Here is a 22,365-nt window from a genome sequence, read left to right on the forward strand (position 1 = left end):
TGAGTTTATCATTTGATTGAAGGATGTTGAAATGTTTGTTGATTAACTGGGCCATGGGAGGTAGGTTGGGGTGGTAGGTAACGACAAGAGGAGTACCGTATGTGTGTTGGAATTATTTTTGAGAGTGTCTGTGCGATCAATATCAATATCTAGTGCAATTTGCGCATTATTTTACCAAAATGTGTGATTTTTTCTCCCTAAAAAGTTCAAATATATATGCAATATTGTTTTTGCCAAGCGGTTAAAACCACATTTTTTTTCCACCTGCGGCAAAAACCTGCGAACCCTGTCTCCAGATATTTAATGGACTTGCCCATTGATTTCTCCCCCAGGTAGTTTCTGATCACCATGCCTACCAAACAACAGTTAGAAAAAGAAGCATGGAATGGACAGAGGCTACAGACCCACATGCAATCACAACCACCAATGTACAAAGTGCCTATCGTGTCAACTTACCAGTCTGCACCCATGCAACATGCAGGTAAGAGCAAGCCTCAAAATCTGGAACAGAAGCCACACATTTGGAAAAGCAGCTCCTGGTCCTGAGATTATCTAGTCTAGTGAACCAGGAGCCATATAAAGAGCTTACTACGACTATTAGACTAAGAGTCATTTAAATTTCAATTGTACATATTAAATACAAAACCTGCTTCAACTACCAGGCTCTATTTAAAACAAAATGTAGAGCCTGGTTCATATGATTTTGGTGTGGACCAGGAGCCAAAATGTTATGACCATTGGGTAAATGGCTCCTGGGTGCCTGGTTATTTTGAAGCTTGGGTAACATCGTTCAACATAACATGCTAGCATTGTAAGGGTTGCACAACTTCATTATGTTACTATGTGGTATTCCGTTTATTTTCTCGAATGTTCAATGCATTTAGTGATGTGTGTGTTTAGACGTGGTGCACCTCACAAAATAGTTTTTTTCCCAAAAAACTACTATGCAGTATGCATTTAGAATTTCTAACATGGGGTAACCTTCATGCCCAAAACACACAAATCAACATGTGGAACTTAATTTTATAGCTAATGTTATTCAACTGCCAGCAAATACGGCAATGCCACCGACGATCACAAGTCAGGAAAATACAACAGGTCTAAACTTGCTAAAAAAAAAGCAAACAATTTCAGCAACATTTGTATGGATGGCAAATAAACAGTTTGCCAAACTTTTTGTATGATTTAACTTATCTTTTGGACACAACAGATAGTTGTCATTATTCGACTAATATTACTAAGTCATGGTTGAAGTCACAAATAACATTGGTCAGTAGTTGCAACTATGACTATTTGCAACTTGGTTGTGCTAGCCTAATATCTGCAATTTTCTCTTTTTGTTGTTGTTGTTGTAGACGAAACTGTAAGGGCAACCCAAACTGTCTGGTTGGGCTTGGTGAGAAGGAATGGCTAGGTGACATCAGTGATGACAAATGGCATGAGGTAGATGACCCAGATCTTGAGAGGAGAACAAAGGTACAGTAATGACTTGTGCATCCTGGTAGTGTGGGTTGGTTAGTCAGCAAAATATTTTATTTTATCAAAAATATATTGATCTGTCATACGTTGTTGGAATAAAATGTGGTAGGTTTGTCTGGGATTTTTTTTTTCAAAATATTTTGAATTCTTGCTCTTAGGGAATTGGGGTCTGTCAGGAGACAAAACAAGAAATTTAAAAAAAAAGTTATCTGTTATAAAGCATTCAACATGGAGCGATCAATCCTGGGTTGATGATGAAATACAAATCACCATTTTCTAACTGGTTATGCAAGTAGGTCTAGGATAGCGACAGCATGTAGTGATTGAAGATGAGGTTTGGAAAAGATAGCAGTGGAAAAAATAAAATAGGCCATTATAGATTGTATGTTTACTTAAAAGTGTGTTGAGAAATTATTGATATACGCAATGCAATTTATAAATCATTAACTGTAGTATATTTTGGTACAGTCACCGAAGCTCTGTTACATGCTGAACCGTCTTCAGTGGATGTTGTTACTCTGAAGATTTGTTGTTTCCAGTAATATAATATCACCCATTATTTTTTTGTTCACTGCCTCGGACATATTATTTTGGTGCAAAGGATACTGCATTAAACTTTACTTCTAAAATAAAATTTCTTATACCAAGTGGGTCATCTGAGGTCATCTTCTGAAATAGGCTTTCATTGTCTCGACTTGAAGATTCTTATCTCTTTCTTTCACAGGGGATGTTCGTTGGTTTGAAGAATTTAGGAGCAACATGTTATGTAAATACATTTCTTCAAGTAAGTTACTAGATCTTTATGAGAGCCTTGTTTAAGCCAAAGATAATGGTATCGACATCAGTGTTCCCGTGAGAATTTGTGCTGAACCTTCCAGGAAGAAAAAGGAAAAGACATTTTCAGTCCAAATGACCATTTTCTAAAATCCATTGAGGAATGCGTTTTGTCTCAAAACTCAATCAAATCAATCATAATTAATTAGTTCCGCTTTGAAGTGTTAATCACACAATTCTTCCAATGAATGCTTAAAAACATTTTTGATCAATATATTGTAAGAGAAAAAAAAGGGGGAAAATTCAATTGACCAATTTCTTGGAGACAAATGTAAACAAACAGCTCGGTAGCTCTTAGACATGCCTTTTTTGTGGGGTTTGGGGCCAAATAAGCATTCTGAGATATTACAATTTAACAAGATGGAGCTTTATTATACCAATAACTTTCAAATGTTAACATTTTCATCATCATTATCTTTCTCTCAACCGTGCATATATTACAGGTGTGGTTTCACAACAAGTCTTTCAGAGCAGCCATTTATCTATGGCGCCCTCTTGACAAGCCTTATGGGCGACTCATGCCTGTCATTAAAGGTACGTACAAAGTTGTTACAAGGACAAATATTTTACAGATCGCTTTTTTTGTTGTTGAGAAAACTAACTTCAAACAAGCAACCAGGTTTCAACAGGTGTGCTGCCAGATTAAAAAGATGGTCTATAGGTTGACAACCTTTTCAATCCGACAGCAATAACCAATCAACTTCATTATTATGTTTTCAGGGTTATTAGGAGTTCAGAAAGCGGAAGCCTAATAATGATAATATTGGATGGCTTATTTAGATGATACCATAACATATCGGATTAAGTCATACAAATATCGAACTCGCCGTTGGCTCGTCCGATATTTTTATGACTCATCCGATATGTTATGGTATCATGCTCAGCCATCCAATATTATATCAAACTTGGTATGGTGGCCTCATGTTTTATGTCATGTTATTTGCATATTTACAAATATTAATATTTTGCCTGATATTCCATCAATCCACTGTGCAGTTTCAAGGCAACAACAGATCAACATTTCAACTTCAAAGTTGAAAGTAAATAACAAATCGCCCTCTTCTTCGGTAGTTATAATAATAATGTGAGGTAATCTGATCCAATCAGGCCAAAAGGAAATGACCCTTCACACAGTCAGGGTTGTAGCTACGCCAGGCGGGGCCGCCCAGCACAAAAAAAAAAAAAAAATTATTATTATTTTTTTTTTTTAATAAATGATTTTTTCATCATAAGAAGAGCAAAAAAATTTTTTTTAGGGGACCCAGCGCGAGAGGACTACGCGCGCTCTGCTTCGCAAATAATTTGCTACCTGGCATAGAAATTGGCCTAGCTACAACCCTGCACAGGGTAATCTCCAAACGAGGTTTGTGTTGTGCATACACCTTTTATACATGTAAGACAACACTTCCTGCTTGAAAATTACACTCATAAATGGGAATACTGTAAAAATTAACCTAATGGTGCACATGGTCCTTTTGCCTTGGGGTAAATTTCACATACAAATAGATAGCTCCTGAAAATTCCAACAAGATTGAATTGTCTGTGCCCCTATTTGCTGGTGAGATTTTTACGAGAGGGCACTTTCAGTTTGTGTGTAAAATTGCAGTCTTTTCAAGTGAGCCCATGCACCATTAGGCGAATCTTTAAGGTAATACCTTTCCTGCTCAATTAAGGCACTGCCATGGCATGAGCGGACATTTTGGATGTGCAGTAAAGGTGAATTGTTTGTGAGGAATGAGGCATTCCGTAAAAACTCGATAGTTAGCATATATGTGCTTACTATCGAGCGCTTTTGAAAACATGAAATTGTACTAAAGTCTGGCGCTTTACCAACTGAACTAATGGGGTTGAGACACACATTTGCAGGTTTACTTGTTCGTATATAATATAGAGCAGGTAGGGCAACTACTGGATTATATTTCTACATGTTCATACTACATACTCTGAAAATTTTAGAACATTTGCACGGGTCAGTTTTTTTTAATCACATTTTTGTTCCTAAAATAGGGGTTATAGCGCCCTCAACGGGCACTCTCTCCATAGGGCTACATGTAAAGACCAGTTATAGACAAATGGCTCTAAAATAAAATGGACTCGTTCATTTTCCCTCAAATTTTGCATATGATGTAGATTTAACATCTGGAATGTAATGCAAGTGGTGTTGTTGCTGCTCTTCTAAATTCATTTTTAAAATGTCCACCCCAGACCAAGGTGTAACTATGTGTATCAATGATTTGCTCAAAACCCTTTCACTTTTGTAGATGGGGCTCTTCATGTTTGCATGTTTTAAAAGCGCTCGATAATATGCTTACTATCAAGTTTTTACGGTATATCATTTGGAATGTTTATGAGGTGATTGTAGTATATGTTTTCCTCACTCGCATATTCAAGATGGCTGCCTGCCATTGGCTTGTGCCGTGAACAAGGAGTGGGATTTTCCTGGTGGCGCATTTACGTGCAGTGAATGAAGGAAGCATTAATTAGGGCATACACTTTGCAAAAGCCTTTTGGCATGTTGCTAGAAAAGCACAAAAAGCACAAAAATGCATCATGTTTTGCGCAGGTTGAACCTTGTTTAATGACAGATATGTGCAAAGGGTCAATTATGAATTTGAGATTCAAGCAAAGTAGTTGGTGATGACAGCTCACGATTACCTCCTTTGGCCAGAATGAAACAGGTTATGTCCTTATCCCTAACACTGAACCCTGCTTTTTGATATCGGAAGTCAAAGAAGATACGAAAAAAGTCAAGAAGAATAATTTTGACTTGGCACCCCGGATTCGAACCTTTGACCCCCCGCATGCCAACCACACGATCACGGACCGGTAGCTACACAGGTTATTGCTGCCCGGCCAGCAATTCCGTGAGCATATAACACTAAGGGTGATTGCGTCATCACAGACCCTGGGATTCACGCATGCGCAGAATCTTTCATCGTGGTAACATCGAGGTGTTAGGGTTAATTAAAAAAAAACATGTCAGTACACTTGAATCTTATGCATGAAACCACACATAAATCTGCTATAATGATAGTGTATTGTTACTTTTCATATAGGACAAAGAGGCCCACGGAAATCATTTGGTGTTCACAAGAGTGTACAACCACCCCCAAGTCCAACATCATCTTCACCAACCTCATCATCAACAGAGAGTAGCAAGAAGGCATCCTCCATATCAGAAGGTAGGTAGGATTCACTAATATCATGAGAAATTCAAGATGGCTTGTGGAAGCTGAGGGGTACGCCATGCACTGAGTAATTTAAATTTAGTATATCCAGTCCCACTGCATTCACATATTCATGATGCCCGATTGTTCTATCGACTGTCTTACAAATCACACACTGGCTGTGGTGTTTACACTGAAGAGCGTGCATTAGCAATTTTGTCTGTTGCATTTCATGGAATGTTTGGCCCTCATTAGCAGATGATGCTGGGACTATGTGAGTTAATTAAGTAGTTTATAAGTCCATATTTCTAGTATTCAGTAAGGTTAGGGTATTTAACAGTACAATTTGCACACATGTCAACTCTTGGTGATATGCATAACATATCTGGCATACATTCTAGCTGTGTCTGCGTGATCCTCTATGTTATTTTTGTTTTCCTTAAAACTCAGATGAAGCAATACCAGATAGCAAACGGATGAAGATCCAGCCCACCAAATATTCCCTGTCTAGTGCCATCAGTGAGGTAGCATCAAAGTCTGGAACAACGGGTAAGTTGCTTGACAATCTGTTTCTATTGATTGTGTTTGATTACATTGATTGAGATTGGTAGAAAAATGGTTCATTTGTAAAAAAATGTTCATAAAAATGTAATCCAGTTTCTTCACGGGAGTATTTGGGAATAATTTGGAGAACCAAGCTGAATGCTGATAAACGAACACATCACAGGCAGCAATGACATTGTTCATTACATCACCTAAGGGATGTCTTCAAATAGCTGTGGTAGAACTAGCGATTTGGCCTGGTGTCTATTGTTTAGTATATAATAGGACATGGTTAAACAGCCGGTTCTTCCAGGGTCCCGGCGGTCGACAGGTGGCTGGGTTTTGAAGCCACCCCTTAAATGTGTAAAAAATCATTTCTTGCTGGCCATAAAAGTGTTAACAAAGTGGATTGAGTTTTTATGAATATTTTTTTCCCAATTTAGCCTTTTCGAAGTATGGTGCACACAATAGGAGGGCAATATTCAGTCTGGGTAAAACCTTGCAAATTCAAAAGCCTTTACCTATTTTGTGCAGCGCCATCCTATTGTGTCCGCCATATCTCGAAAAGGTTAATGAGTTTGTTTTATGGTGTTACACAATTGGTTTGAGATGGGTATAGATGTGATGTGAATGAATTTGCATTGTAATTGATAATGCATGCACTGTCTTTTGTAAAGAAGCCCAAGGAGTTTACAATTGGAGAGTTTGGACACTGTCTAAGAATGCCAGGTCCCAATGCATATCCCAATTTCCATATAGCGGTGTGTACTGGGTTATGCAAAGTCTAAGCTCTCCTGGTGTAACTTCTATGTGTGGAGTACAAATGAAAAGAAATAGGTGTCTATAGATCATGTAATGGTCCATTCCAGTTGAAATCCATAGACCCCCCTATGGAAGACATGACCTCAATCTTCCACACAGGGAGAGTGTCAATTTCAAACGGGGTTGCCTGATGAATGAGGGGCTTCTTTTGAAATCTACACACTTTGTGTTGGTGGATTCGCTATCTTGTGACCTAATCATTATATCAAATTGTCAACTCAAAACCTCTTTTTGCGACATTAGAAATAGCTTGTAGCTCCTAATTTGATTTCAAAAGACGTTGTGTGCCATATCGTATGATTTGGAAGTATGAAGTAATGGCATTGCACCATAGAGCTGATTTGATGGCGTATGAGGAATTAGTGAATGTGCACGATGATTACCGTGGTTGACCTCCAGATGACCGCGGTTGACCTCTAGTACTAATTGTGAATGCAAATCCTTCATACTGCAGGTCATGATGGGTGTAAACTTTTTGAGACATTTTTAAAACAAGAAGTTGAGATATTGTAACAGTGTCCATGTGTACATGTGTTTGGTTGCACAAGTTATTATTTGCCGTTCATGCATGATACATTTAGAAACAATGGAAATGTTGCTATGCAGTGAATTTAGGATGAAGGCTGTCAATATGCATGGTGATCATGTGAGGCTCAAGATCACACTTTTTGGTTCACTGTGGTGGGGCTGGGATTTACTGAGCTGCTGCCAAAGATAATAATTACCACCTTGAGTATTCCTAAATATAGGAAGGAATGTGGGATCTGAAGAAAGCTATGCGGTACATATGTCTACATACCTACACTATAAGATTCCCATTGATGCCGCCTGCACAGGTATACTCTTGCCAAGGTTCTTTGCTGGTACTGTGCAGTACCAGTGTAGCATGTGCAGTACCACTGCTTGTGGGTCCTGTCCAGTAGCAGCATTGGTACTATGTAGGTACTTTGTGTGCACCAGTCAGGTACCTTGGCGACTGTGTACCTGTGTAGGCGGCCGCAATAAGAATCTTGTAGTGTAGTTTTCTCACTGCATCCTTTCAAGCTGAATGAAATGTGGCTGCCACGTCAGATTGTAGTTGATATGAACTCCTGCAAATTTTAGATGTATGTGCCATCTTTGCAGCTGTTACATATCTGGGTACTACATATAGGCATAATGTTGGTGCTTGCACTGAACCATGTTTTCCACTTGTACACCCGCAATCTCTTGACTGATTGTTCATGAAAATGTCTCATTTTGCCTGAGTACCGTTTTGCTGTTTTTGAATGCACTGTTGAATTAGCATGTGATATGCAAATGTTGTTAATAATGCAATGTCTGTGTTATATCAGGGAGAGTCCAGCATTACTTATCTGGCCTGTTTTGTCAGGATTGTGCTGTTCCGTTTGAAATGCACATACCCCCTGTGGAAAATTTCACTGCCATCTCAATTCCAGGTGCACCTTATGGTCAATCCAGCTGGAATCCAGTTGAAACGTGTTGAATTAAAAAAAATCTACCGTATTTCCTCGAATAGTTGCCCCCCCTCAAATAAACGCTATGCTATCTTGTATAGTAAGCTTACCAAGTTGCCCACATGGTCGATAATAGCGAAACATGGAAGTGAACTAGAAGTCCATGTTTCTGGTTCATAGTTCATCATTTCAGAGTGAGTTTTAAGCTTACCTAATGATTTTAACAGGAATTATTGTTCTAAAAATGACCTTAAATAAACGCCCCCATTTGGAAAATGTAACGTCCCCGGGGGCATTTATTTGAGGAAATACGGTAGTTGAAATTAACAGTTGAGCCTGAAATGAGAACATATTGCTTGGAATTCCATAGTTTTCCCACTTTTATGGATAAATTTGGTTAGATTGAAAACTGTTGAGGACTTGCTCAGTAGGAGTAAGGATTTCAAATGGATCAGCCCATTCTTGTTAGCCCCTGGAATAATTCTTCAACACAAGAAAGCATTTTTTGACAGCCTCATTACATTGCCTTTATGACATGAAACATATTTTGCAGCACTGTACATCCATAAGTCATTTGTTTTTTCAATACTTTTCAATGTCAGGAATAACCTTTTGCACCCTATCATAACACTAACTCTAATCCTAATCCTAATCCTAATCCTAGGCCTTATCATAATCCAAATTTAACCCATAATCCACTAATACAGGGGACCTCATTCAAGTTTTTGTGTTTGAAGGCCAATTTGCCAAATACACCTTTACTTGTTTGCTATGTTTACTTTACAATTTAGAGCTGTTCAAGAGGCAACCATAATTGGTCTGTAGGCTGGATCTGGCCCGCAGGCTGGCTTTTGAGAAACACTGCCAGGCTGCAAAATAAGTGGGGGCCAGGGCCATTGAGCCCCTGCTTCATTGAAAATAGCTCCTGTTCCCTGTAAAACCCCATGAACCAGGGGCTATTTTTTTTAACAAAGTAGCCCCTGGTCCAACGCTTCTTATTTCTCAGCCTGATTGAGTGAGGTATCAAAATGTACACAACAGATTTTCTCACCTATTGAATAGCCCCTGGTTCATTGAAAATAGCCCCTGGTTCCCTGTAAAACCCCGTGAACCAGGCGCTATTTTTTTACAAAGTAGCCCCTGGTCCGGCGCTTCTTATTTCCCAGCCTGTACCCTGCTTTTATACATAGGGTGCAATGGATATTCCAAAGTTGACGCCAGTGTCTGTTAATACTGATCATTTTAATTTTTAGTGACAAATTTAGCTTGATCACTTTGGACATGGAATGTATGGTTATCTGGATTGGGCATTATCTGTTTACACATATTTCTCATTTTCCTAGCTTAAGCTAGCTCCCATCATGGCCAAATAAGTAAAGTTGGACTGTTCTACATACATGAACCCAGACATAATGTAGTTTGATTTATCACACATGCAAGTTGTGAAGTGCAAACTTTATTGTTACTTTATGCATTTGAAATATTCAATAGCTATTCATTCAGCATGTGTAGTGTTTGCCTGTTTTTGAACTATCATTTGTATCATTTTTATGTCAAATGTGAGTGCAAAAAATATTCATCTGTATTGCTGCTTTTATGATTTTTTGAAATTCAGATGTTGGCCTTGTTTGTTCTGTTTTGTTTTTTAAGAAGCATATGATATATGCATATGCGTATACCAATTACAGTTACTGCCATTATAGATGAATCATTAATGCATTCACACAAACAGGGAGTTTGTTTACATAAATTTTGCATAGCATATTGCTGCTTTTATTTGCCTGCTACACGTTTGGTTACTTTACTCAATGGGTTGTTCTAATTGAAACCCAAAGATTCTGACTAAGATATGATCTTAGTCTCCAACATAGGGGGTGTAGATTTTAAATGGAGTCACCCATTCAGGTAACCCTATTTGAAATTCATAGTCCCTGGGTGGAAGATTAAGATCATGTCTTCCATAGGGGGTGTAAGGATTTCAACTGGAATTATACAGGGTTCGATTTAGAAGGGTTTTACATGCACAGATGCATGTAACAATGATGGTTATGTGCATGTAAAATTTTGCCTGTGCATGCAAAATTTTGTGATATTCAGCCCTTATTTAAGGAAAAATTGCAGTGGTGCATGTAATTATTTTCTAAATCGACCCCTGCTGGAATAGTCCATTTGCATTTCCATATCAGAATATGTGTACGTGTTCTTGTTTTGTGATTGCATTTTCTTAATTTTCATTCCATTGATTTTCTTCTAAGTGAGAATAAAACTTATCAAGTCTCAACTTGTTTGAATTACTGGATGGCTGATAGGCCATGAGAATAAAATTTACCAAGTCTCAACTTGTTTGAATTCCTGGATGGCTGATAGGCCATTGAGTTTCAAATGCATCATTGTAGCATGGGCAAGTCTTAAAAGCAACAAATGTAATTTTTTCATAAAAGAGTAAATAATTTGAAATGGGCAGATGTTGTAACTTTTAAGGATGTACAAATAAGATACAATTTGAAGGAACTAAGAGGTTTACATACTTTTTGCCTGCAAACTACACATTCATGTACACCAGTGTTCACATGAGGTTTATGTTTTATAAGCCAGTCCCAATCTTGACCGCAGTGCAGAATTTTAACAACATGTACACAAAATATACATGTATTTTAAAACATTTTTAGAACATTCATCGCTGTCAAGAATTATTGTTTTGATTAATTGCCGAAAGCTAATGATCAAGAACTTAGGCAAATTAATTAAAGGTAAATCAATTAGCAAAATAATGGATCCAGTTGGTAGGGAATGATTGGTTGATGTATTCATGTAACAAGCGACATCGCTCGGGTGTTGAGATTTTTTCAACTCACAAAAGCGATGTTGTGTTTGCAGGAGCGATGGGTATCAATCATTCCGCTCAATGCTCTGAAAACAAATCAACACAGGGCAGCTGTAAAAATCACTTTTCTGCTATAGTGATAGAGTGTAAATTCAGCTTAATTAAAGTGTATCAGTCAATTCAATACAGGAAATATCCCAATTGGATTGTGAATTTAGAATGAGAAACTTATTGAAATCTCATGTTTGTTGAATTAAACAGTTGGAAAATGATATCATGCAAATGAAGTACATACATGTGTGATGAATTCAAACAAAGCAAAACAAAATATATCAAAAATGTCAAAGAATTGTGGCACAAATAGTAGATATAGTTAATTATAGATGAGTTGACTTTTGACGTCAATGCCTGACACTGACAGTATGCGCACGCATCATCACAATTTCCATTGTTATTTGCCTGGCAGTGTGCGTGCATCATATTTTGTTCAGGGCTTGTGTTTTTAAAACTCCGCCACATCACAATAAGACTATTAAACAGTTAAATGTAGTGGTTGCATGGGGTTCATTCAAGCATAAAGAATAAGATACCAGTCCCTCGCCTTTGTTGATAAACATTGAGGTCGCCTCATCTATATTGTTCAACTATTCATACTTTATGCTCAACAACAATTAGTACATATATTTTTGTTAAAATATGCACTCCAGTTGCAAAGAAAAATATGTTTCATTGTCCAACAATGTGTACTTTGAGTAATTATTTGAGGTATAATGACCATAATGTAGATTTTACTTGTAATAACTTATATTCTTTAAATTTATAGTGTACACCATTACTCCCCTAAACAACTCCCTCAGGAGTGTGTTTAATAGATATCTGGGCATATAGCCCTGCAAACATTTGAGTACCGGTAGCAATGTGTGATATTGTTGTGAGCACTGACAAATGCCAGATTTTTACTATAAACCGTCCCAATATATACTGAAATATACTGAAATGCGTCACACAATTCACTGAGCATGAGTGAGAGACTAAGGCAAAATTGGCTTTTTATTGCTTAACATAGCCATCTCAGACAGTATAAAGGGACGGTATTTAGTTTTATGTGGTTTTGTCTGTACGTGAAAATCGCAGTAATATTATGTCTCTTGCATTAACAAATCTTTTATCCCCAGTCTCAGAGAAAGATATTGCCAGTCTTGACTTCCGACTGAAGAGGGCAGAGTACATGAGGAATCTTCGTGCGAAGAAGAAAAAAGAGGAAGGGAACTGGACAGACGCCGACGAAGAACGACTGAAGAAGACAAAAGAAGAGATGAATGATATGCTCAAGGCTTTGACAAGGAAAATTGCAACAAAATCACCACCTCCCACTAAAGTGAAAAGAACAAGAAAGGAGAAATCATTGAAAAAAGTTGTATCGGAGAAGAAGAAACTCTGTGAGAAGAAGAAACTCCATGATATGAAGAAACCGAAGAAAAAATCTGAAGAGCAGAAGCGTTTGGAATATAATGCCTACATGCGGAAATACATGAAGGAAAGAGCAAAGAAAAAAAGAGAAGAAAGATTGGCGGCGAAAGCTAAACAGATGTCGGAAGTGATTGAGAAAACTGAGGTAAAGATAAAGGAAGAAGTTGATACATCTGTGATAGTAGAGAAGCCATTTAAGATGATGGTAGATGTTCAGAACAACTTACTGATGGCAGCGCCTGATGACTCCCGCCAGCATCGCCTAAGCCAGCTGAATATGGAGCAAAGCAAGAAGTTGATACATCCGTAATAGTAGAGAAACCATTTAAGATGGTGGTCGAGGTTCACGACAACTTACTGATGGCAGCGCCTGATGACTCCCCACCAGCGTCGCCTAAGCTAAACGACAGTGGAGCAGGTAATGGTAGCAGGAAGAAATTGACCATGGACGAAATAAGAGAGAAACGAGCTGCGTATGCACGAAGACATCGTGCAAAGGTCAAGAGAGAGAAAGGGCTGTGGACAGATGAAGATGAGTACAAACTTAGAGAGAAAAATTATGGAATCATAGCATCAGCATTGAAACCTGACGTATCGTTGTTAGGAGGAAAGTCTGAAAAGAAGATGAAAACACCGGCTAAACCCCAGGCGAAACCCCAGGCGAAACCCCAGGTGAAATCCCAGGTGAAACCCCAGGTGAAACCTCAGGTGAGATCCCAGAGTAAGCCCCAAGGGAAATCCCAGATGAAATCTCCGGTGAAGAAGACTAAAAAATCACAAAAGGAACACCTACTTGAAAAGAGAGAAAAGAAAGCGACATACGAACGATTTCATCGAGCAGAACTGAAGAAGATGACAGGGACATGGACGGAAGATGATGAAACCAGGTTTGTAGCCAGAGAAGGGAAGAGTTCAGATGAAGCGATGAAGACGTGGAGGAATGAGATGGATATCAATAAGAGAAGTAAGCGTGGATTTTCCAAAATTGATATAGAGAAGAGAATCAAAAGCCACATGGATGAATTTATGGAGAAAATGTATGGTAATAGGACACTATCTGCTGCTGAGAAGAAAGCGAGACGCAGTGCTTACCAGAGAGAGTACCAGAAGTTTTACCGTTTTCTTGACAAGGAGAGAAAAGAACATGCAGCAGTGATATTAGCGAGACGAAAAGAAAATACAGAGATATCAAATCAGAGGGCAAAGGATCGGAAAAAAGCAATGGGATTCTGGACGGAAAAGGATGTGGAACGCCGGAAGGCGAGAGCTCAGAAACAGATGCAGTATCAGAAGAAACGAAAGGTGCTCCTCAAAGCTTGTCGTCAGAGAAGTCCAAGGGATATTAAGACTGGACGCGGAGGGCGCAGGAAGTTTGCTCGAAGGAGGTTGGCTATGAATGAGACACATGCAAATGGTACCAACTCCAAGGATGTAGATGAAGCACCATTAGGGGAAGTACCAGTTAGAAATGGTGCTTCAAATGGAGTGTCTATAGATAACAAGTCTGCACATGGTTCATCTAGAGGTCGTGGAGCAGGTCGCGGTAATGGTCGTGGGAGAGGTCGTGGAAGAGGTCGTGGAAGAGGTCAAAGGAGAGCATCAAATTCAACAAACATTTCTAATCGGATTCCTAATGGCATTAAACAGAAGCCAAAGGATGAACTAACAGTGACAGTTGATCAGATTAAGTCCTCCAGAGTCGTGACGAGAGGTCGCGGAAGAGGAGTTAGAGGTCGTGGTCGAGGGAGACTGGCAAGAAATTTGGCATCTGGAGATGCCACTCATCAAATACCAAATGGTGATGTGAAAGAAACTACCGGTCGAGGAAGAGGATGGCGCAGAGGACGTGGGAGAGGTCGAGGTGGGAAAAAAATGAATGGAGAAGTCCTTATGTCTTGGAGCAAACATGGAAATAACCGTGGTGTCTTTTGGACAGGTACCTATAATTTATATTTTTTTATCCATTTGATTATGCTAAAATTTATTGCTGTGATAACAAAATTAAATATATAGAGATTCTTGTAAAAAAATGATGGTAAACATGCTGATTGATTTATTGTCAGTTGTGAAAATATATTGGAGAGCAGATCAAATTTGATATGAAACATTTAAGGGATCTAAAATGAGCGTTTATTATGCTTCGACAGTATTTTTTGTGGGACATGAGAGCACCTCAGACCTATCGAATTGCATTCTGAATACTGAAGCATGTCTTTCTGATATCAAATAATTTTCATTTTTGAAAATCACAATATAATACAAATTTTATGACAAATTATAAAAATTTGATATTTTTCAAATTTTTGATATAATACAGTCCTCGAAGGAAATTATATAAATCTAATGATATATTCTTAAAGTGTATGTAGCAGGGAGGAAAAGCCGACGGTCAATTGAAAATTTTGACCTTTCATATTGAAGATATGGATTTTTTCCCAAAAGACCTAATTTTATTTGGTGTTTTGGGAAAAAATCCATATCTTCAATAATGAAAGGTCAAAATTTTCAATTGATCGTCGGCTTTTCATCCCACCTACATACACTTTAAGTATAAATCATCAGATTTATAAAGTTTACTTCAAGTACTGTTAAATATCAAAATATCAATTTTAATGATTTGCCATAAAATGTATTAAATTGCTAATTTCAAAAATCAAAATTATTTGATATCAGAATGACATTCTTCGTATTCAGAATGCAATTCGATATGTTTGATGTGCTCTAATGTCCCAAAATAAATACTGTCCAAACGTTCATACCCCAGCCCTTAAAGAGTAGTAAAAAAATTAACTTGGGAAGGAATGAAAAGTTGGTTCAGATTAGGTGGTTGCATAATTTCTTGATAACTGGCGATCACTTCGATTGTAGTTCAGAAGTATGACCTAGTTGATATAGTGATAATTGGATTGTATGTAACAATTCCATGGCAAATGTTAAAAACAGGTTCTAATAATGAGTCTCCAGATTTTTAAGTTTGAAAATAGTGTCTCGCAAGAAATGGTTGTTATTTTTACCTTTTTGTCCAAGTGAGAAGGGAAACATGAATTTATTGTACATAACTGGTACAAAAAAATGTTCAGAATCATGGACATTTTAAAAAGTTCTCCCTGATCTGTGCTTCTAATGCAGTATATATTTCAGCTGAAATAAATGAAGTCAGTATGTTATACAGGTGCTATCAGCACCATCATTTTCAATCCCAAACTACACATTCATCTGTATTATATACCATTATCATCCACTCCTTCTTGTCCTCAATCGGGCTCTTCCAGTTGAAATCCATACATGTATACCCCCTATGGAAGACATGACCTTAATCTTCCACACAGGGAGTGTGAACTTCAAATGGGATTACCTGAATTGTTGACTCCATTTGAAAGTTACACCCCATGTGTGGGAGATTAAGGTTGTGTCTTCGACAGGGGGTGTTTGGGTTTCAAGTGGAATAGACCAATGGCTAATCATACAGTCCAGCTTCTTTTATCCGGCCATGATGGGACCAAATATTGACTGAGATACAAATGGAAGTGAAAAATGTAGATAAGTGAATGATGTGTAATTTTGCATTGAGTATATAGCAAGTGAATCTCTGAGACTTGGGATAAAAGATTCATTATTTGGTCAAAAACAGATTATTGTACCCTATATGGGGCAACAACACTGAAATATTATATTTGTGTGAGGTATACAACATAGAGGTGTCGATGTCAAAGTCATGTTACATTACTATGAAGAATGCACAACAGATTACGGATAAGTGAGGTTGGACTGTATTGCAAAGCTATTTTTACTTACACCATTCATAATATAATCTACTATACTATTCAGCAAATTCCTTCAGTGGTGTCCGTCCGCTCTCTCTGATCATCACGTAAAAAGAACTAGGTCATGCGATGACCAGGGAATGAGGTGCCGATGTGATGATGATGTGATTCAATTAGTCAATCGGAACCCCACCTCCGTATATGCCATAAACCGCACCAAATTGGCAGACCGCTGAAGAACCGTGCTGAAACCTATAGTTTGGTCATCGATAAAAAGTGAAACTTTTGTTGAATAGTTGAGTTTCTGAATGCAACCATCAATACATACTGTTTGTGCATGTTCTATTTTATTATAAGAATGTGCATTGACAGAGAAAAAAATCTGTTGTATGGACGGATGGAATTTCCAAGTAGGGAAACAAATCAACAAAAGCTTGAAAAATCTGAAAATATCCGATTCAAAATCAATCCATTTTGGTCATAAAATTGGTATTTTTAATTTCATAGAGCTGGGGACTATAATAACAACCTTACAATCCCCAAATACAATATTGGGGTCTGTTGGGCCAGTTAAACTTTTTCCCTGTCACTTTAATACGTTTTTATCACATTTCACTTTTTATCAAACTCATAGATTCTGCCTGCTTATCAGATATGTTGAAACTATAGAATTTAAGAATGCAGACTATTTGCAAGCTCAATCCTAGATTATTTCATCATGTTCAAATAACTTTATGTCTTGCCGGCTGCTTGTTGTAAACCCTGTGTGCTGTGATTGTGACAAGTACTTTCAAAGATGCAAATTAAAATTTATTATTATCATTCATTTTTGGTCTGCACATATCACAATCCAGTATGCCCAACTTCCCATAAAGTTGCGCAGGAGACAATAGAGAGCCTTAGAAGTACTCCAGACTAATGCTATGGTTAAAGCACATTTGTTGACACATGCTTGCAATCACATAATATTTCATATCTTTAAATGTAGTTTTCCATGATCAAATGCCATCCATTCATGTAACAATATGTCGTAATATAAACACCTAGCCTTGATGAGTTGGAGACAAAAATGAATTTCACGTTGTATTAGTTACTGTACTCATAGTACAACAAATGAGTAAAAATGCTTTTTGTCTGTGACCCATTTCCACTGCAGTTAGCTAATACATGTAGAGCTCATCATTTTAATTAGCTTACCACTTAGCAATACAGCTCAAAGATACAGAGACTTGCATAAATACATTTATGTCTGTTTGTTTTTTTGTTTTGTTTATGGTCATTCTTAAAATTCAAACAGATGGGGGATGGGTTTTACTCTAGTTTAGTTAAGTTTGTTTTGTGGCACTTCAGATTAATAAGTTTTGAAAGTACTGAAAAAGAGTGGGTTTTTTAAGAGATAGAAGAAAGGCAGAGACCCTCTGCAAAAACATAAATAGATTGATCTTGCAATAATACTTGTTTGTACATCCACCTGTTTCAGTAATTTTGTCTTTTTCGCCAAAAAAACCCCACCAAAACACACGTTTAGAGGCATGCTTGTAATTGGAATTCTATGGTATGTTATTGTAAATAATGTCCTTTCTACCAAGGTGGGTTATTTTATGCATTTTGTTGCGGTAATGCACCTAAATTTGGTATCATTGGGCTCACTTCAGCATTAGGTGCAAATTGCCATATAGAAAAATATAGAAAAATTGGCGACACTGTTTCCATTAGAACACCCCTCTTGACATAATGATTGTATTTTTGGGAGTTTCAGGTTTGCATGTTACTGATTGTATTGCAAGTCATTGTTAAATTGGGTTTCTCTACATTTGCACTCACTGTCTGAGCAGCAAGCATAGACAGTTTATTTGACTAATGTAAGATAGAGCACTTTGGCCTAAAATGAATTGCTTGGTGCTCATCAGATGAGTGCAAATTCATCATTTTTGTGCATTTCTTCACACTATTATTCATGCCATATTTCTGGTGGAGGGTTAGTCTAACTCATCCTCAAAATACATTTTTAGAAACAATGGTAGAAGTAGATAGATAGTTTACTAGTTGGTTGTGGATTACAGTTATTAAATACCAAGTTAATAATGTATAGTATAGCTGGAGCATCACATGATGTAACTTACTGTGTGGTTGGGAATCACATTTCTGATTTTTTTTCCCCAGAAAAGAATGGTTTTATTGTATCAATAAGCAGTATACATGAAATGCATTTTGACAGGTTTTTATTTTAATTCAAATTTCTCATTATATTAAATTCATGGCATTGAATCATTCATTTTATGATTTACATTTCTGAGTAAAATGTGAGAATGTAACTTAAGTTGCAGCAAAAATATTTGGTATTCAGTGATGTCCACAGAAACTAGACTGTCAGACCTTGCTCCTATGTGTGATGTGAAAATTTTGGATTGTCAGCCATGGGACCAAACTGGTGATAATAGAGCTGACACCTCACTCTGTGTACATTTCTTTACAAAGGGTGGGAACCAATCATATGAGAATAATCTGATATGCATTGATATGATAGAGGGGAGCGTGGCCTAGCAGTTACGGCGTTGGACTGTGAATCCAAGGGTCAAGGGTTCGAATCCCAGGTCCGCCTGAGCTTGGCTGGCTCTTTGTGTCCTTGAGCAAGGCACTTCACTCTACTTGCTTAGTGCTTCGGAGGGCATCGTGTACATGTATTTCTGACATTAATGCAGTGTGCACGCGTTAAAGAACGTCTGAGGCTATTCGAAAAGAGCAGGGGATCATCCCGGTACTGTTGACTGTACTTCAAAAATACACTCATCTACTCTAGCTTCCAGAGTAAAAATAAGTACAGCTTGTCTGTACGCAGTGCGACAATACTCATACATATGCGGGAGGCACTAATTACAGAAGAAAAAGAAGAAGATATTCTTGCGAGAATTGTGTGTTGTGTCTAACAACTATGACTAGCCAGTGGAGCAAATTTGCCCAAAGATACATTTAGTAGACATTATTAGGTCATTATTTTAGGCCAGGTTGCCCTTACCTCATTGCGTAGGAAATTATGAAATGAATAGCTTGAACTGAAAATTCTCTACGTGTAAAAGCCTCGGGCATTTCTTGCCACTTAAAGGTCTCCATAGATTTACAATAATAATGATTATAATAATAATGGTAATAATATGATGATGATAATGTTATATGTAGAATCACAGGCAAATGATCTGGGCATAAGGTTGCCATGGATGTTAACTTGATTTTGCAAATCCTGTAAAAGGAAGGACTGTTAGCAAATTTCATGTTAAAAAAGACATTTCCATTGAAACTGTCATAACAGGATAAAAATTACCTCTGGAAAAATACAAACTTGTATACAAAGTTTGTAAACTTGAACAATGGGGCTTATTGAAATATGGTACATGTACTAGGAGATAGACAAAGGATGTAGTTTTTTAAGGCATCTAGAATACATAGGGTCAATGCGGGTATGTCCACCCTGTCAAGTTCTTACACTGTGGGTTAAAATGCTCGAATCTGTACATGTTTGATATGGAATATGCACAAAGTGATCAACATTGAGGGCATACTCATATGGTGATATTAAGGTGGGTATTAAGGTCACTCTCATATCACAAATAATACCCAAACCTGTAGCCAAATGTACGAACAATACTCATCTCATCTCATCAAATTAATCTGCGATAAGGTTATCTCTCAAATTCACAGGTACTAATTGATGCATTATACATTAAAATATCAATTAGCACCTGTCAAATTCAGAGATAACCTTGTCACCGATTAATTTGATAACCAGGCAGGTTTGGTTCACCCCAGAAGCACTGTTCCGGGGACAAACATCCCCACATTGACCCTAGGTGTAAGTGTATCGTAGAATGCTATTTGCGGATTGAAACCAAGCATGTAGTTTGTGAATGTAATGACTGGTCGCTTGTATCATGGCTTGTACAAAGTGCATACCTACTGCTAGTGCTAGTATGCATGAAAAACAAAGATATTGTATGTGCTCTTGAATGTGGTGTTATGGCATGCATGATTGAGTTTGTTAGACTCGTCATAGTATTAGCGGAATCATACCCATGTACATTATAGTTGGAAATTTTACACATGTATCATTGCATAGTACCGTACGTAATTTTAATGTAGAACACTTTTAAGGATACAAGAAGGATTGTTTGGCAAGATATTTTGACAAAATGCAAAGACATGAAAGCATATATCTTTGCCAAGCATGTTTGTTGACATTTGTTTGCTTTTGCAGTTCTGGTTCTCGTCTTTTTATAGGGCCACAAAAGACAGGCATGAGCATTTTCTGTTTAAACAGTAATTACTGTTTTTGTTGCCCAAATTTCCATGTCTTCATTTATTTTTAGCCTGTTTTGAAGCATTTTCCCAGATTTTATCCCCTTTGTCCCTTGTTTTTTTTTCTTCAGAGTTTTGTTGTTTTTTCATTAAAATGTTTTCTCATACATGTACCTAAAAGAACTTTTTGACTCATTGTGGCTCTATAGGCCTATTCTGCAAAATAACAGAAATTTCTAAAATAAATTCCCACCAACGTTAAACTTCTTGCATCCTTTTATAAAGGGCTTACGTAAAAACGAATATTTACTCATAAATTTGTTACAGAAAGATAAAAATTGTTCTGTTCTGTTAGGTGTCAAAAAGTAAACTAACTGCTTCTTGTCTGGTGTAGTCAGTGACATCAACACATTAAAGCAGCTGTTTATACATACCGTATTCGACCTAATCAATGCCAGTCACCAGTGTATCTGAAGTCAAAATCATAATCCTAAACTGGAATGTTTAGATGGTAATTTTAATTTTATTCAAACATTAAAATGGAGTAATTTAGCTGTACAGGTGCATCGAAAACGGGGATGCTTTAACCCCATGAGAACTACCTGCCGATTGGCCAAAAAGAAGTTTTCATTATCAATTGGTCCAATCAGCAACATTGTTAGAATAATTTCAGCATGCCAAAAAATTGGGGTAAATTATTTGCAAAGCTCCATTCTGATTGGTGATAAAAGTGAAGATATCATGTAATTGACCAATCAGAGGCAATGTTAGATCGGCAGGTAGTGCTCAGGGGGTTAAAAGACAGTTGTCACTCCAAAACCCTGCCGGGTGCTTATTAGGGGAGGGGCACTTATCGGGTCGAATATATATGTATCTATACAATATTGAGGTTTGTTTTCTGTGTACAACACTATGCGGAGTGTCAACTAGAGAGGTCGCATGTTAAACGGCAAACTGGGAACCAGCTCCCTATGCCGTAACTTAATTGTGTAGCATGCATCCTGCTATACTTTACATTGAGAGCCATAACACTCCGCATAGCAATGCGCACATAAAACGTACCCTTGGCAGCGTCTAAATGTGTGTGTTGGGGTGTGTGTGCAACAGTGCTTTGAGTGATCAGTCTTGATTTGAAGTTGCTCATTTGCATGTCAGTTTTGTCACTGACTGTTGATTCTGCCTTGTGGATATCAAATCTGACTTGCCTGTATTATAACACATAAATACCAACATGCTTTTCTGCTATTAAACCCTAATGGTAAAGCTGATCTTTATAACACGCCTTGGGTGATTAAAATCCTGTTTATATAATACTATATAGTGTGTCTTGTAGAAAGTAGCGCCATGTTGGATTTTGCAGTGGCAGCTTTGAATTGGTGCGTTTGCATCACCAGCAGTCCTCGTATTAGATCTCGGTCCAAGTTAAAGGTGCTTGGGTTATAAAATCCTGATTCCTTGTTTATCAGTCAAAACAAGTAGGGATGTTATGTGCGTTGGCCGGGGGGAGGGGGGGGGGAGGTAATTTGTGTGTCCCTCAACCCTATTAGTAATATTATGTATTGTAGGGGGTAATAATCTGACCTTTAGAATTTCCTTTTTGAAAAATCGTTTCTAATTTATGGAAACAGTCAAGAGCTAGCAATATTAGCATGCTATAAGATTATGGTTTTTTTTGTTAATCTGTTGCTATTATAATTGTATTCATTTGCATTTTA

At 37.5% G+C, this 22,365-nt stretch overlaps 1 protein-coding gene across 1 annotated transcript in view; it reads left to right on the forward strand.

Moving 5' to 3' along the window:
- The first annotated feature begins 348 nt into the window (after positions 1-348).
- Positions 349-22,365, forward strand: part of LOC140140602 (uncharacterized) — an 84,390-nt gene continuing 62,373 nt past the window's right edge. The window contains 10 exon segments of the mRNA XM_072162359.1: positions 349-382; positions 385-481; positions 1,356-1,476; positions 2,204-2,263; positions 2,757-2,847; positions 5,370-5,495; positions 5,931-6,029; positions 7,595-7,783; positions 12,302-12,801; positions 12,846-14,532. Coding sequence (XP_072018460.1) covers positions 349-382; positions 385-481; positions 1,356-1,476; positions 2,204-2,263; positions 2,757-2,847; positions 5,370-5,495; positions 5,931-6,029; positions 7,595-7,783; positions 12,302-12,801; positions 12,846-14,532 — 3,004 coding nt within the window.

The sequence above is a fragment of the Amphiura filiformis genome, chromosome 19 (assembly GCF_039555335.1).
Source record: "Amphiura filiformis chromosome 19, Afil_fr2py, whole genome shotgun sequence".
NCBI lineage: Eukaryota > Metazoa > Echinodermata > Ophiuroidea > Amphilepidida > Amphiuridae > Amphiura > Amphiura filiformis.